This window comes from Dermacentor albipictus, chromosome 1 (assembly GCF_038994185.2).
Source record: "Dermacentor albipictus isolate Rhodes 1998 colony chromosome 1, USDA_Dalb.pri_finalv2, whole genome shotgun sequence".
NCBI classification, from domain to species: domain Eukaryota; kingdom Metazoa; phylum Arthropoda; class Arachnida; order Ixodida; family Ixodidae; genus Dermacentor; species Dermacentor albipictus.
In genome coordinates, this window is record NC_091821.1 from 288,997,270 (window position 1) to 289,011,753 (window position 14,484).

The following is a 14,484-nucleotide window of genomic DNA, read 5'->3' on the forward strand; positions in this document are numbered from 1 at the left end:
GACCTTCCTTCCCTTAAGAAGTCTGCAGATTTTATGATGAAAGCTTTGAGAATTTCAAGAAAGCACTTGGTAATGGGCAGAGGGAATTAGGTGAGGTGAAGACGGAAGAAAGCCGACTTAAAAGTGAAAGCAGCCGCCTCTCTAAAGAGCTGCAGGCTACTAGACAGGAACGGATGGAACTACAGCAACACAGTCGTTGAACAAATATTGAAGTGAAAGGTATCCCCAGGGCACCCAATGAGTCACTGTCGGCAGTTGTTACCATTTTGGCAGGAAAGGTTGCTGCGCAGGTGACAATGGCAGCTATTGATGTCGTACACCGTGTTCCAACAAAAAACAATAATCAATCTCACATCATTATCAAATTCAAGACCTGCGCCGCCCGTGACAACTTGCTTCTATGTACAAAAGAAGCCCGTCTTACTGCAGCCGATTTTGGCTTGACAGAACGTACACCAGTGTTTAGAAATGAGCACTTATGCACTGAGTACAAACTTTTACTGGCAAAAGAGATTGCCGCAAAAAAGCAACACAACTGGAAATATGCTTGGGTATCGAGAGGACGAATATTAATGAGGAAAGCAAAAAACTCCGATGTCCTCCGCATCTTCACGGAGGCTGACCTAGACCGTGTGGCATATCACCAATATGCTGATGACTTCTTCTGTTGATAACTTTCATAGATTGCATAGACCACACTCACTGCTTCAATGCAATGTGAGAAGTTTAGAAAAAAAATTGATGCTCTTCTTACGCTGTTGGCACAGCACAATAACATGTATGACGTCATAGCCGTCACGGAAATTTGGCTAAAGCCTGGCGAAAGTTACAACATTCCAAATTACGTTTTTCCCTCGTGTCCTAGAATCGCTGCAAACAGGGGAGGAGGGGTGGGATTCTATATTAGAAACTCACTCGGGTACAGGCTTTATTCTTCTTCGAATAGACCTACTAGCGGACACTCAGAGATGTTTTTCGTAGAGTTGCACAATGTCATCATTGGTGTTGTATACCGTCCCCCGCATACTGATCGTAGCATGTTTTTGAATGACGTAGAATATGCTCTCATCCACCTAACCGAAAATAATAAGAAAGCTGTTATAGTGGGCGACATGAATATTGATTGCGTTCTATATTGTCTTGACGATACATATTTTAACCGGATAAATTTAACAGGTAGAACAAAGCGAATTGATCATGAAAAACTGTCACTGTCACTGTCCAACATGTCGTTCCCCGACTTGGACGACTTCAACGCTAACATGCACTGTTCTATGCTAATAGAAAGACTTAAAGGTACAATTGTAGAGTGCACTCAAATAAAAGTAGACACAATATACGCAACCAATATGTCCATGGATGACACAGAGCGTACTGAACTTAATTAAAGCGCTAGATTATTGGCATACTAAAGTGAAACAATATCGAGGAAGCACGTACTACTTTAATCAATACAAGGAGCACAGAAACAAAGCCTTGGCAGCAATGAGAATGCAGTATTACAGTAACCAGATCAACGCGTCATCTCACAATCCGAAAAAAGTATGGGCTAATATAAAGTCTATTATTAAACCTACAGTTTCAAAACGAATTCTTCCATCGATAGCTACAGGATGCGATGCTTCATCAGTAAGTGAAAAATTTAATCATCACTTTTGTACGGTTGGAACCCAACTTCTTTTTGGCATGCAAAGTACGTTCGAGCCACCTTTGCCTGCTTGGAATTCATGTTCCTTTGGTTACATAGATATTTCAATCCAGGAAGTAATAGCTACTGCAAATCTATTAGATAGAGGAAAGGCACCTGGTTTCGATGATATTGCGCTGTTCGTAGTGAAAAATAATATAAAAACCTTGGCACCTACTCTAGCTGATTTGTTCAACAGAGCATTTTACACGGGCACATACCCGGAGGTATTGAAAATAGCAAGAGTGACGCCTATTTATAAAAGTGGGGACCCCAACGATTTCGGTAATTATCGACATATATCGGTATTGAACTGCATAAACATAATTTTTGAGAAACTACTGGCTAGTAGAATAAGAAAATTTCTATACAAAAAAACATCCTTTCCCCGAGTCAACACGGCTTTCAGAAGTCGCGATCGACAACTACGGCTATTCTATCTTTAACTAATGTAATCACTGAAGCCTTGAACAACAACGAAATATCAATAGGAGTATCTTTAGATATACGAAAGCCATTTGATACTGTCGACTATCGCATATTATTCATGAAACTGGAAAGATTTGGATTTCGAGGCATTTCCTTAGACTTTTTCAAAAGCTGTCTCGATAACCGTAAACAAGCAATGGTCATTGATGTGCACACCTGAAGTCTCTCTGACATTACTATGGGTGTACCACAAGGATCGGTACTTCGGCCAATATTATTTACAATATACATAAATGACCTTGCGGACGGCCTAAATAAAGCAAATGCCTTCATGTATGCTGATGACACAGTTCTTGTGGTCAGTAGCATATCTTTAAATAACGCTGTTAAAACAATCAACAAGGAACTTCAATATATTAGCAAATGGTTTGAAAGTAATCGACTTTCCTTAAATATAAATCAAACTAAATTTGTTATTTTTATGTCCCCGTTTAAGATAAAACCTTTCGACGAGCCGTGCCGCATTACCATTGGCCGTGATGAAATTGAAAAAGTCGACTCAGTGCTCTACTTAGGGGTAACCCTTGATTCCGCTCTGAACTGGAAGCCTCACATCGATAGGCTGTGTGGTAAGGTCTCTTCCGCATGCTTCGTACTTACAAAGGCGCGGAGTAATTTCAGTTTCGAAACGTTGAGAACTTTGTATTTTTGTCTCGTTCATTCTCACTTAGCCAACTGTATTGAAGCCTGGGTATTTCCATACAAAACATACTTGAAGCCTGTAGTGCGGCTTCAGAAGAGAGCTTTGCGGATAATCAACTACGCTAGCTTTACTACACCGTCAAGAAATCTTTTTCTTGCGAACAAAGTCGTGTCATTATCGCACCTGCGAGATTACCGCGTTGCCTTATTAGTGTGCTCGATAACGAGATGTAACACGCCATTTCCTGCCACTATCTTCAATAAATCGACATTTAACAGTCGCACAGCCTTCCTCGAGAAATTTCTCGCGCCGATATGTCACAACCAGTACGGCAAGCTACGCATACATTGTATAGGTGTCAAAATAGGGAACTCGCTTCCTGCAAACATTAAGCAGTCAGCAAATTTTAATACTGCTGTAAAAGAATTATTTCTTTCCGATCTAAACTGATTAGTCTTTAACGAAAGTTATAATGATGTCAACAACTGGATACAGCGTTGCTGTTAGACTTTTTTGTTGTTTCTACGTAGGTATGTGTTCATGGATGTATAGTAACGTAAGTGTCAATGCCGGTGTACCCTTATTTGTACCCGACACACCGTGCATCAAATGCATATATAGCATATCAGTGTACATTCTTGCTGCGTTGAGCAAATAATAATTACATGTTACCGTTCTGCAAACGGCTAAAGTCACAAATGTTCAACCAATGCTTTTTGTGTAACCGTTTCTTCTATTCTTATCGCAAGCATGTACGTGTGCGGGCTGTCGTGGGAGGGAGGCCATGGGTCTCGGATACGTGCTGCCTCACTGGTGGTGTGGGGCCCCGGTGACAGCAGTTTGGACAGAAACTAAGCCTTTTCGCTTCTGGGTGCCGATGGCTGTGTCCTTGGCATTCGGGGAATGGCGCGCGCCGGCGGGGGCCGCGGCTTTTTTCTTCCTGCGGTGGCCTGCACCTTAGTTTATTGGTTTTTGGTTGGTTGCATTTACTTCTTTCTTTCTTTTTTGGTTTTTGTTTTGTTTGTTTGATCCAACACAAATGATTGTGCTCGTCTGAATCGTTTACTTTTCTTTGTATAACTGCATGGATCCATAACTAACCTATGGCTAAGGATCCAGACGTCGCATACCAGTTTTGATTATTTGAGTAAAATTACTGTTAACTTGAATTGAATTGAGTGATGCGCATGAGAGCTAAGAAGACGAACTGGCCGGCTCCCATGGCGTAACACACACACACGCTTGCTTTTCCGTGACGTGCGCGTCATCCCCGTATCAATGTATTAAAGACCAGAGTGGGTTGCATACCTTCCTGTCTCATTGGTCGTAATGTGTGCTTTTTTAGTTCACATAAATTATTTCTCACAGATGCTATCTCGGGAGGTATCGCTATCTCGGTACGGTATCGCATCCGCGTCATTTAATCCGAAGCATGATTGAAAGCTCTCTGCAAGGTGAGCAAGATCTTTTTCAATTGTTCGCTTTAGCTTAAAAAGTCAACTTTCTGCTTACAAATATGGCAAAGTAATGCTACATTCTAATACTAGGCGAAATATTGACCTCAGCGCCAAAATTTTTTAGGATATATGCAATAGTTCATAATGAAATTTGAAATGACGCTCAAATTCGTGGTTTAGTGAGGAGCATCAAATTAAAAGCTCACTTGCGAGTTATAAAATAGCCAATTTGTATTATCTATGCAGTCAGAGTTCATCTAAGGTGGGTTCATAATAACTTGGAGGTCCTGCGTCGTCTGGGCACGACGGTAACGTCACCCGCAACAAAGCTCTGCCTCTGTCATGGGTTAGAGCTACAAATAGCGCGGACTGCATGAGGCCTGCGCTCATTGGTGCAATGATCCGCCTCCACTCTCCACAGCTGCTGCTGTGAACCCTTCGAAGACTGAAGAGTTCGAGCAGCAGTGGCGGATGGGCGTGTTTCTCCGGGATTCCGTGGCGGCGACGAAAATACTAGTTTTTTCTGCATGCTTTGAGCTTGCTTCTGTTCTTGGACTTGCTGGGTTTTTTAGCCTTTAAATAGTAGGTTGGAAACGGCAGGTCTATGAGCTATTGTATTTTTTTTCCTTTTTCGTGTGTATTTGGTTTTGCAGGACAGCAAGGGCGTCCTTTCGTGACACGTGTTTCAACACGTCCGACAGTGTGGGGCGTTAAGTCTCTTTAGTATTGTAATGGTAGGTTGGAAGTGGTAATGATATTAGCCATTACACATCGAGAATATTGCTTTTCTAGAACACTCTGAGCGTGGCCAGGTGTTTGAACACGTGCGAGCGTGTGTCACGACTTAAGTCCGCTGGATATTTATTGCTTTTTAAAACATTCCAGATAAATAACTTGTGACATGTTAACGTTTTAGGTTTTGTGTGTATCGACCTTTGTTTGTAGGTACATCCCTGAGCAAAAGTATACGGACCAGGGATTATGCAACAAAACACTCTCTGCTCTGTCAGTTAATGGAACTTCAAATTAAAGACTGCAGTCCAAACTTGGCATTACACATTTCCTAGTGCACTCATCAGTTTCCATTTATGCATGTTAATTACAGAGAAATTATGTTTTTTCGCCGACCCTGTGGCCCGTATACTGTTGCTCACGGGTGTATGCGCTGTGAAAGGTTCGGTGACAGCATTAGAGAAAGCCAAGTGCAACATACGGCAAGAAAGGCGCCAAAGCATCCAGCGTGCCGGGGGTGTCTCAAGGTAGACGAGTGGAACGATGAGAATGGCGAGGAAATTGAGTCATTCGGCAGACACTGTGATGTGGATGCTAGGCTAAAGAAAATAAGGATTTCCAGGATGAGCTTGTGAAACGAATCGATGGGCTGAAAAATCATCTCAATTTTGGAGCGCGATGTGCGGAAGGCGCTAGGACAAAGGCTCCGAGCAGCCGAGGAAAAACTGAACAGGGCTGCCATCACGAACGAAAGGGGTAGTGACGATGGAACGCCGGCTCCCGGCGTGACAGAACCGGGAGTGCCGACAAAGCGCATGGAATTCGTGGAACGGATGGGCCGGACGGAGGTTCCCCTCAACAAGAAGGCCTGAGTGCTCGGCGAGTGACGTCACGGAGAAGAGGCCATCGGCACGCTCGGGGATACGGGTTGAAGGAAGGGATCGCGGCTTGGTTCACCTAGCAGCCGTATGCTTTTATTGACCACTCCACACGTTTTCTTCAGTCTAAACTGCGGAATGAGCAGCAGGCACTTTACGAAGCATTTATTTAGAGGCACAGATCGAAAACAGCTTTGTAAAGCATGTGCAGGTATTGATTCCAGCAGCTTTTTATAGCGTCGCGCTTTGTCGTCTTTGTAGTGTACGTTGTTTGTGCATTATAATAATTATTATTATTTATTATACCCCACGCCTCATACCTATTACTTCAAATAAATTGAATCCATAAAAACTTTTCCTTCCGTAATTTTGTACCAATGGTTTTTATGGCGCGGCAATGATGAATGTAACGCACTCTATTAGCTTCACAATTGCGTATGAACAATGTTATTGGGGACACATGTACTTATTGCAATCTACATTATGCTTAAATAAATAATTTCGCTGTCGACGCACTAATTACCACAGTGCGCTAATTTACAACAACTCAAGTAAGTATAGAAACGGAATATAAAACATTCGTGCAGCTATTTACAAGGAAACAGCTGCCTATAGCACAGAGTTTCAGCTTTTCTCTTCCTTGCCTTAGCATTGGCATCCAATATTTTGTCATTCATCTTGCAGCAGTAGTTCTTCAATAAAATATTCGTGCTACACCGCAAAAGGTGCCTTAACACAAATTGACATTTGTGTCCATCCTCGCAAGCGTCGAACTCTGAGGAATCATCACTGACGAGCAGTTCAAGCGTGAGGTCAGTGACTAAACGACGTTGGTTTGGCAGATTAGTAAATTGCTCTTCTTGAATGTAGACTTTCTGCTTGTTATAAATTGCATCAGGTCTTCTAGGTTTAGAATATTATCCGCTTCCTTCTCCTTGCGGAATGCTTCAGCAGACGCTTCACGCACTTTCTTCAAAGAAGCAGCTTCAAGACGCATGCGCTTGGAAACAGAATCCTCTCTGGAGGTGCTTGGCTTCGAAAGATAAGGTGGACGTTGAGGAAGCTTTGATCGGACTGCGCCTGGGCGAAGACGCAGGCGTGAGAGTGGTGCAGTGACGGTGTGCCTTGTAAGGTCGTCGAGGTGAGAGAACTCCTGCACGATGTCGGCCTCAATGAAGTTCAGAAACCTAGAAGGAAGTTAAAAGTTCTAAATTTTATTCTAACATTCCTGATTTAAAGGAACTTTCTGTAAATGAGCTATTAACCTTCCCGTATTTTTCAAAAGTAACTATTTAAAGAAGTGCTGAACATCTTACCCTGGAGTGCGGTGATGTAATGAAATGTGCACGTGGTATCGCCCTAATCCAGGCACTCTGGGCTTCTTCATCTTGCGGAAACTTGAAGACGTGATTTTTCTCCACCGATTTGTAATTGCTGCGGCAATTGGGCACACAGCACTTATTAGGCATATCTTGGCACGGCACTCCACATTCCGGGGCAATGAAGACTCGCGGTACACACAATCGCAAGCTCAGCACAAATGTTGAGACTGCATTCACTGGTCACGTCTAGAAAAAAAAAACTGGCTGTGGCTTAGCTAAGGTTAAGCCCAGGAAGCTAAGCATACTAGCCTTTATTTTAACGTCACAGCGTTAAGGAGCTCGTATCGCAGAAAAGCCGGTGTCGTCGGCGTCGGCTCAGGCGTGCGGCGCTTGCTCAGGCGCACATTTCGTTGTCGCGCCGAACGCTGCGTTGCTCGACGCTCACCGCGTCCGATGCGGGGCGCGTAGTCACTGCGCCGTAGCAAAGCCACCTAGAAACAGTCTCTGTAGCACGCCGCAACCTTCGCTTCTCATTCCAACGGGCAGCTCTGTCCCCAGGAGGCATCTCACCTCGTGAGTGTCTAGCAGAGGCAAGCGAAGCTGCTTATATACCGCCGCGACGCCGCGAGCGACGGCGCGAGTTGGAGCCCCGTTTCTCCTCTGTCGTGACGTCACGGTGTCATGTGGTATTGAAGGCGACACCGCCGCGCCTGAGGAGCTGGGTTGAGCTCTGGTAATATGCTTCGCATAAAAATGCGCGTTCGGAAGCATGCGGCAGCATGGCCGAGCATGCCGGGACTTGCTTAGCCGCGAAGTTATTCGAGGAGCGGCACGGCTCCTGGAACTAATCGAATTGTAGTCGCCGCCGTCGTCGCCTCGGTCTTCTCCGAATAGCCGTGATTAACTTTTGTATATCTTCCGCGCGTCATTTTCAACACAGGTACGCCGCTAGTAGCTTCGCAGCGCGCTGCACGGAACTTTTATGTTGGCCTCTTCTGCGTGACGTAGTTCAAGGGGAGAGGGTCAGCCAGAAGGCCTCAAGTTCTCTAGAGGGTGTTGATCAACTGCGTTACGACAAAGGGAAAGGGGGAGCGCAGGGGTCCATTAGCGTACGGTGAGGGGCTAGTTGGTATGACATTATGAGAACAAAGAAAAACTGCGCAAAAAAGAACAAGACAGAGAAAGAACCACACGACACAGGCGCAGACTAACAACCAGTCCAGTTAGTCTGCGCCTGTGCCATGTGGTTCTTTCTCTGTCTTGTTCTTTATTGCGCAGTTTTTCTTTGTTCTCATAGGGGTCCATTCCCTGTGTCAAATCCGAATCGCGCGGAAAAGGATGACTAAGGGAAGCAGGGAGAGGCCTCGTCAGTAGAAAAGCACGAAAAGGCGATAACTGCTGGTGACTCAAAGCTGTGTATGTGCTGAGAGGCAATTGTGGAGCTGATGAAAGGCGACAAAAGAGTGGCTGTAGGGACGTATTCAGGGCGGAGATTGGGCTGTCATGCAGCGAGCTACAGAAAAGTTCGCGGAGAATGCACAGGCACATATCTTGTAGTAGTAGTGGGCGACCGAAATGATGTGCTAAGCAGGGAAGGGGCGGGAGTAGCCCAGCGCTTGGCGAAGGGCTTAGACGACATGCGCGAGATGTCCCTCGGTGCGCATTGTGGTATACACGGTGCCGGAGATTCCTGTACGCGACACTAACATACAAAGAGCAGTTGCGTCCGCTAATGAGGCGATTTGGGACGTGAGCCGAGAGAAAGCTTTTGAGGTGATGGGAGCCAACAGAAGTGAGATGGTGTGTGGCAGTTTTCAAAGAGAGGGAATCCACTTCAATCACAGGTTTGCACGAAAAGTGGGCTGCCGACATGATGGTCGTCCAGTTGCTTTGTTGTGGAGCCCACGGGTGCTCAAGGGCCAGGGTAGTTATTGATGAAGAAGGTCCCCTAGGGGCTCATCAGAATGCTATCACCAGCACGAACATAAAAAATGAGAAGAAAAAAGAACTCGCCGTGCAATAGGTTGCATAAATATGCAGAGTGGCCGAAGAAATGGAAAGTGGTTAGGGACTGAGGAGCAGTTAAATAGAGAACTAGTAGATGTATATAGGGCTACAGAAACGCACTTTAGAGACTCGGAAGAGCCGCCAGTGATGGAGAATTCTATTCGGGAAAGATGCAATAGGAGAAAATTGGAAAGGGAGGGGTGTCGGAATGCTAATGCGCCAGGAACCAAATGGGAAACAGTGAATTCAAATTGTAAGAGCATCTTTGCTTTTCAGAAGAGTCAGTAGAAAGAAAACTTGGCTGGGCGTGAGGTAATTATGGATGGGTAAAATTTGCAAAAAGAATCAGGAGTTGGAGGGATGCCTAAATGCGGATATTAGGAGCTTCGAGAATGATGCCGAAATAATCCTCTTGGGTGACATGAACGCCCACATACAGGATATAGATGGTTATACCGATAACAACGGGAAGTTAATGCTAGATATCGGTAAGCAACCTAACCTCGTTAGGTTAGGTTGCTTAGGTTTGTTTGGTTAGGTTGCAGTGACAACGTCAATCTTGTCACTTCTCTCGACTTTACCCGTGTAATAGACGTCAGATTCTTTTTACTCAACCTGACAAGAACAATTCAACCAACACTTGAACAGTCTCCACCGTCACTTGAACAGTTTCATTGGGCCAATCGGCCTCAGAAATGTCCTGCCTCTCATATCGAAATCTGACATGTCACTGTCAGAATAATCAAATGCAATGGCAAAAGTAACTTCTTCACTTGAAGAACTGAAATCCTTCTGAAGCTCTCTGCAGCTTCTTGTTCAATCGCATGCTTCTCTCGTGTATCTGTAAGGACTTTTGTCCTACTTTACCTCCTTCCTTTTTGCCCCGTCTTATGCGGTGCAGCCATAGCGTAGAGCCTAAGATCACTTGCAACAATTCGGCTTGGAGACGCCGTTCACATCGAGGCCGGTTTATCGACACTAGGAGTGAAGATCTGCATGGACGTTTCGAGCTCCGTCGGTGTTTATCTCAGAGTTCGAACATTTTCCAGAAGGGTTGAGCTGGCTGTCTGACTGATGACGGTGGCTGTCTGCCGTGACACCTCTCCACTTGGCGATGTTAAAGTTTGTCAATTATTGATGGCATGAAGTAACCATCCAATATGAAGGGTTCGCTTGAAAGGCCAAATGCCCGTTTTCTTGACGCCGAAGATCATGTTCTTTTGTGTCACCGTTAATACGTAGGCAGATCCCACTAGCTCTCCAACATTACAGATGGAGATGCCCTTCCCAGGGTTGTTTATGAGCTAATCATTGCAAGGAGCGTTGTACCAAGATTTGAATGGTCCATACACGGACACATCAAGGGGCTGCAGGCGGTGGCTACAGTGCGGAGGAAATGTCAGCAGGATTACCACGCTCTCTTCGGTGTCTTTGATGGTGCTGATGCTGATATGGCTTTCATGATTGTTAAGAATCATAATGGTGCTCCCTTCGAGCACTTTGTATGTTCGACGATATGCTATAATGCCAGCAAGAACAGTTCCCCGGACAAGCATCTCGACCTTGTTTGCCAAAGCAAGGCTTCTGGCTGGGGCGCCTTTCAGAAAAAAAATATTTCAATCTGACCCGTGGAAAAATTTACACTGGCGTGAGAGCGTTTTCTATGGCATCAACAGTGAACAAAACGGCCATCAATTCACCGCGATCTGCTGATGCGACTTCACCAATTTGCTTCTCACCACGTGCTGCTACTATCTGTGTATTGTGTGCAGTTGTGAAGCCCGTTCGGTCACAATTGTAGATGCAGTCCGAAGTTAGCGTGTATCGGTCGTAGACGCTTTTCAGATTTGAAAGGAAAGCATCGACGTTGTTCTTGTTGAAGCTTGTTGCCCTACCAAGACAGGTCGCTTCCGGCAATCGGATTGATGGCGGTCCATAAAGCCCATAAACCAGTCCCTTCCAGCTACCTTGTTGACTTCCCATGACGGCGGACACTTCCAGTTTAAGGCTGTTGGAAATTGTTACGCCAGTGAACGAACCTGCATCCTCGTAAACCCATAACACATCTTGCTTGCCTTCAGCAAATACTCTTTCAAGAGTATTTCATCTTCTGCTGTGAAGACCATTCCGCAGACCAAATTGGACATGAACAAGATGCTCCCTCTGTCATCACATTCCTGGTACTTATTCATGCTCGGCCAAGCGATGATTTTGATATCTTAAAGACTACTACATCTCTTATACTTTTCATCCCACACCGATCTCACACCATCCAGCATGAAAGTGTTCGATGTTTGAGCTCTGTCAGAATGCAATTTTCAGGAAGATGCCAAGGGTATACAAGAGAAAGAAGTGGAGCAATAATTTGCAAATTTAAATATTCACGCGCACGAAGCGCACTTAACAGCACTCCTGCTGGAGCCTACTATTCACGTCCATATCCCAGGCTGCTCGCAAATGTGCAGAGTAATCAAAGCTTTTTACGTGGAGCGACATCGCCTTCTATAACGCCCTTTTCGTTTAGCGTGTCAATGTGAATTGTCATGTAGCCAGCCTGCCTGTTATATAACCTAATCTTCAAGGCACCGAATATTTATAACCTTAAAATATGAAATAAACATAGATGACAGCTTTCGGAGTTAATGTGGCTCAACCATGAAGCTCATTCGCTATACACAGCGCTAGCCTTACTATAGGGAGGAATGGGACAGTGTCTCATTTCATCCTGAAAGACGCTGTCCCATTCCTCGCAAGCTACGTCGCCCAAAGAAAAAAACACTCCACGGCAAAAATGTTCTTGTTAGGGCTAAACTTGTTATTGCCTGAAGTACGACGCTGATGTGTGTTTTCGGATACAAATTGGTATGAGCCTCCGCCGAGAGGTTTAAATCTCAGAGAGGTGCAATTGATACAGCGGATACTTACTTTTGAGACGTGAAAGAAGAGATTTCTAGTCACAGAAAGCTCCATCCGCGGAAGACGTTGTTTGTATGTTTTGCCCTAGGATTTGCCTGAGGGGAGGCCAGTGCTATAGTGTGTCGACAATGGAGGCAGCATTCACCCCCGCATGGTGCCAGCATGGTGGCCGCTTCGGGCACACGGCGACTACGTGCATGGGTTTCCTCGCGGCTGCGCGGCGTCCACGACGGAAGCGGCCGCCGGCTCACGGACTGCTGTTCGGCCCCTACCCGGCAGCAATGCAGCCCCCTCCTCTGTCCGGCGGCGCCCCCTTTGACCGGCCGCCAAAGGAGGGCTATGTTTCGACCCCGTGCCTTGCTGCCCTTTGTCCTATGCCGGGCCATAAAACCTGCCCGGCGCACCATTCTGACCGACCGCCAGATTGGCCTGACGACACAGCGCGGTCCCCGGAGGCGCCGGCCACTGAAAGCGGCGTTGAGACCACGGAGACGTCCCGGACCCTCTCTCTCTCTCTCGACCTTGTTCGTCCTTAGTGAGTGTCTGGGGAATCTGGAGACTGGGGGGTGTTATTTAAGCAGCTTGCAGCTGCTCTGTTGCCCTCTCCTGATAATTACAACTTGTAAACATTGTATAAAGAATTCTTCGCCGAAAAAGCTCGTCTCTGACTCTGCGTGAAGTGGGGTCCAGACCTCATGCCGGCCACGCATACCTCGGCACACGCAACAACGTCTACCATGAGAGCCAGGATGGATGGATGGATGGATGTTATCAGCGTCCCCTTTGGAACGGGGCGGTGAGTTGCGCCACCAAGCTCTTGCTTGGTAGCGCTACCCACCAGGCTTCAGGCCACCTGGCGCCACCAGGCGCTCGTTATGCAAGCGCTATCTCGTGATTAGCCGGTGAACGTGTGTGAACCAACTGCAGGAGATATATATGAGTTGTCCCATTCTTCTAACTGTCCCAAGCCTCCTAAATCTCCTAATATACTCTTTCTGGTCAATTAAGGCAGCTTGTGCTGACCGATGTGGTCGGAAACGATAGTGAGCGTCGCATAGAGTTTTTGATTTATTGAAAAAGATTGCAAGTCGTGCCAAAATGAGTTTCTATCTTCACTGTCTCCCTTTCTTTCTGTCTCGCTTCACTGTCCCCCTGTCTTCTGTCCCTTTCCAAGAAATGTATTTTGCGCCACAAAGTATACCTAGGCAGTTTCTATAGCCCCTTTGAAAAGACTGGCAGTACTGAAACTGGACGATAATTTCTTATATCATTTCGACTACCTTATTTATAGAACGCTGTCACTTTAGCAAGCTGCATTTTTCCTGGAAATATTGCCGAGCTGTAACATAGATTGAATATATCTGCTAAGACTGATGCTATGATGTATATGACGAATTTCACAGGTTTAATTTGTACACCTTCAACGACACAGCTGGTAGTGTTATTCAATGCTGATATTGCGGACTCTACTTTAGTAGCTGTAACGAGTGTTAGAAACATGCTACTAAAAATAGTAGTAGATCTGATGTGTATCTCGTCACTTATTGGTGGAACAGTTAAATTTGTAAATTATGCGTTGAAGGCATCGCATAAATTATGCTCGTTAAAGACATGGCCGTTAATATTCAAACGATGTATGCAACTTGAAGAACATGAGCGGCTTAAAACTGCCTGTCTTTCCGTACCATGAATCCTTAGCATTTCGCTCTACTTTCAGTCATCAATGGGCTACCAGCATACCTCAGGTGTCTCAGAGGCGTCGATCGCTTTCAATCTCATTATGAACAAGGCGTGGGCTCGGATAACTTTTTTTGAACTCGGAAACTCGGATAATCTTTTATAGTCGGTGTTTACGTCAATTTTTCATCTTCCATCCCGGTCGTATTCCATCTTGTTTTCACCTCTGTGAGGTGTCTGTGAGGGTAAAAAACAGCTTATCGATTATTCGTGGGCGTGGGCATGACAAATTGAGTTGCTGAACCACACCGAAATCATAAACGGACGAATATATGTCGTTAAAACAGTCGCTAAGAATATTAAACTAACGAATATGGGAGAAAATTGGCTTGCGCGTGTCCCGTGTTTGACTTTATAGTGCATGCATGTTGCTGAGTCTCCATTTTTGCTGTGGCCACAAGGCGAAAGAACTAATGAACCATAGGAAGGAAACAATGGGCTCCACCTTGATGAGTTCTAATGATGTGGAATGAACGTGCCCTGCTCACCTGAGGCCGGGCGCTTGCGGATCCAGCAGACGCAAGTACGAGTCGCTGCTGTTGCCGTCGCGATGCAGCTCCACGCGGGACGGCGGCCTGCGGAGATATGCCTGTCAGACGTGGCGCGACAAGTGGGA

At 45.7% G+C, this 14,484-nt stretch overlaps 1 protein-coding gene and 1 pseudogene across 2 annotated transcripts in view; both read right to left on the reverse strand.

Moving 5' to 3' along the window:
- LOC139054444 (atrial natriuretic peptide-converting enzyme-like) overlaps positions 1–14,484 on the reverse strand; it is a 784,429-nt gene that overhangs the window by 262,435 nt on the left and 507,510 nt on the right. For both annotated transcript variants that reach the window (XM_070531426.1, XM_070531425.1), the window contains one exon: positions 14,357–14,443. In XM_070531426.1, the coding sequence (XP_070387527.1) occupies positions 14,357–14,443 (87 nt within the window). The remainder of the gene's footprint in view (positions 1–14,356; positions 14,444–14,484) is intronic.
- On the reverse strand, positions 9,826–11,407 carry LOC139054963 (uncharacterized; annotated as a pseudogene).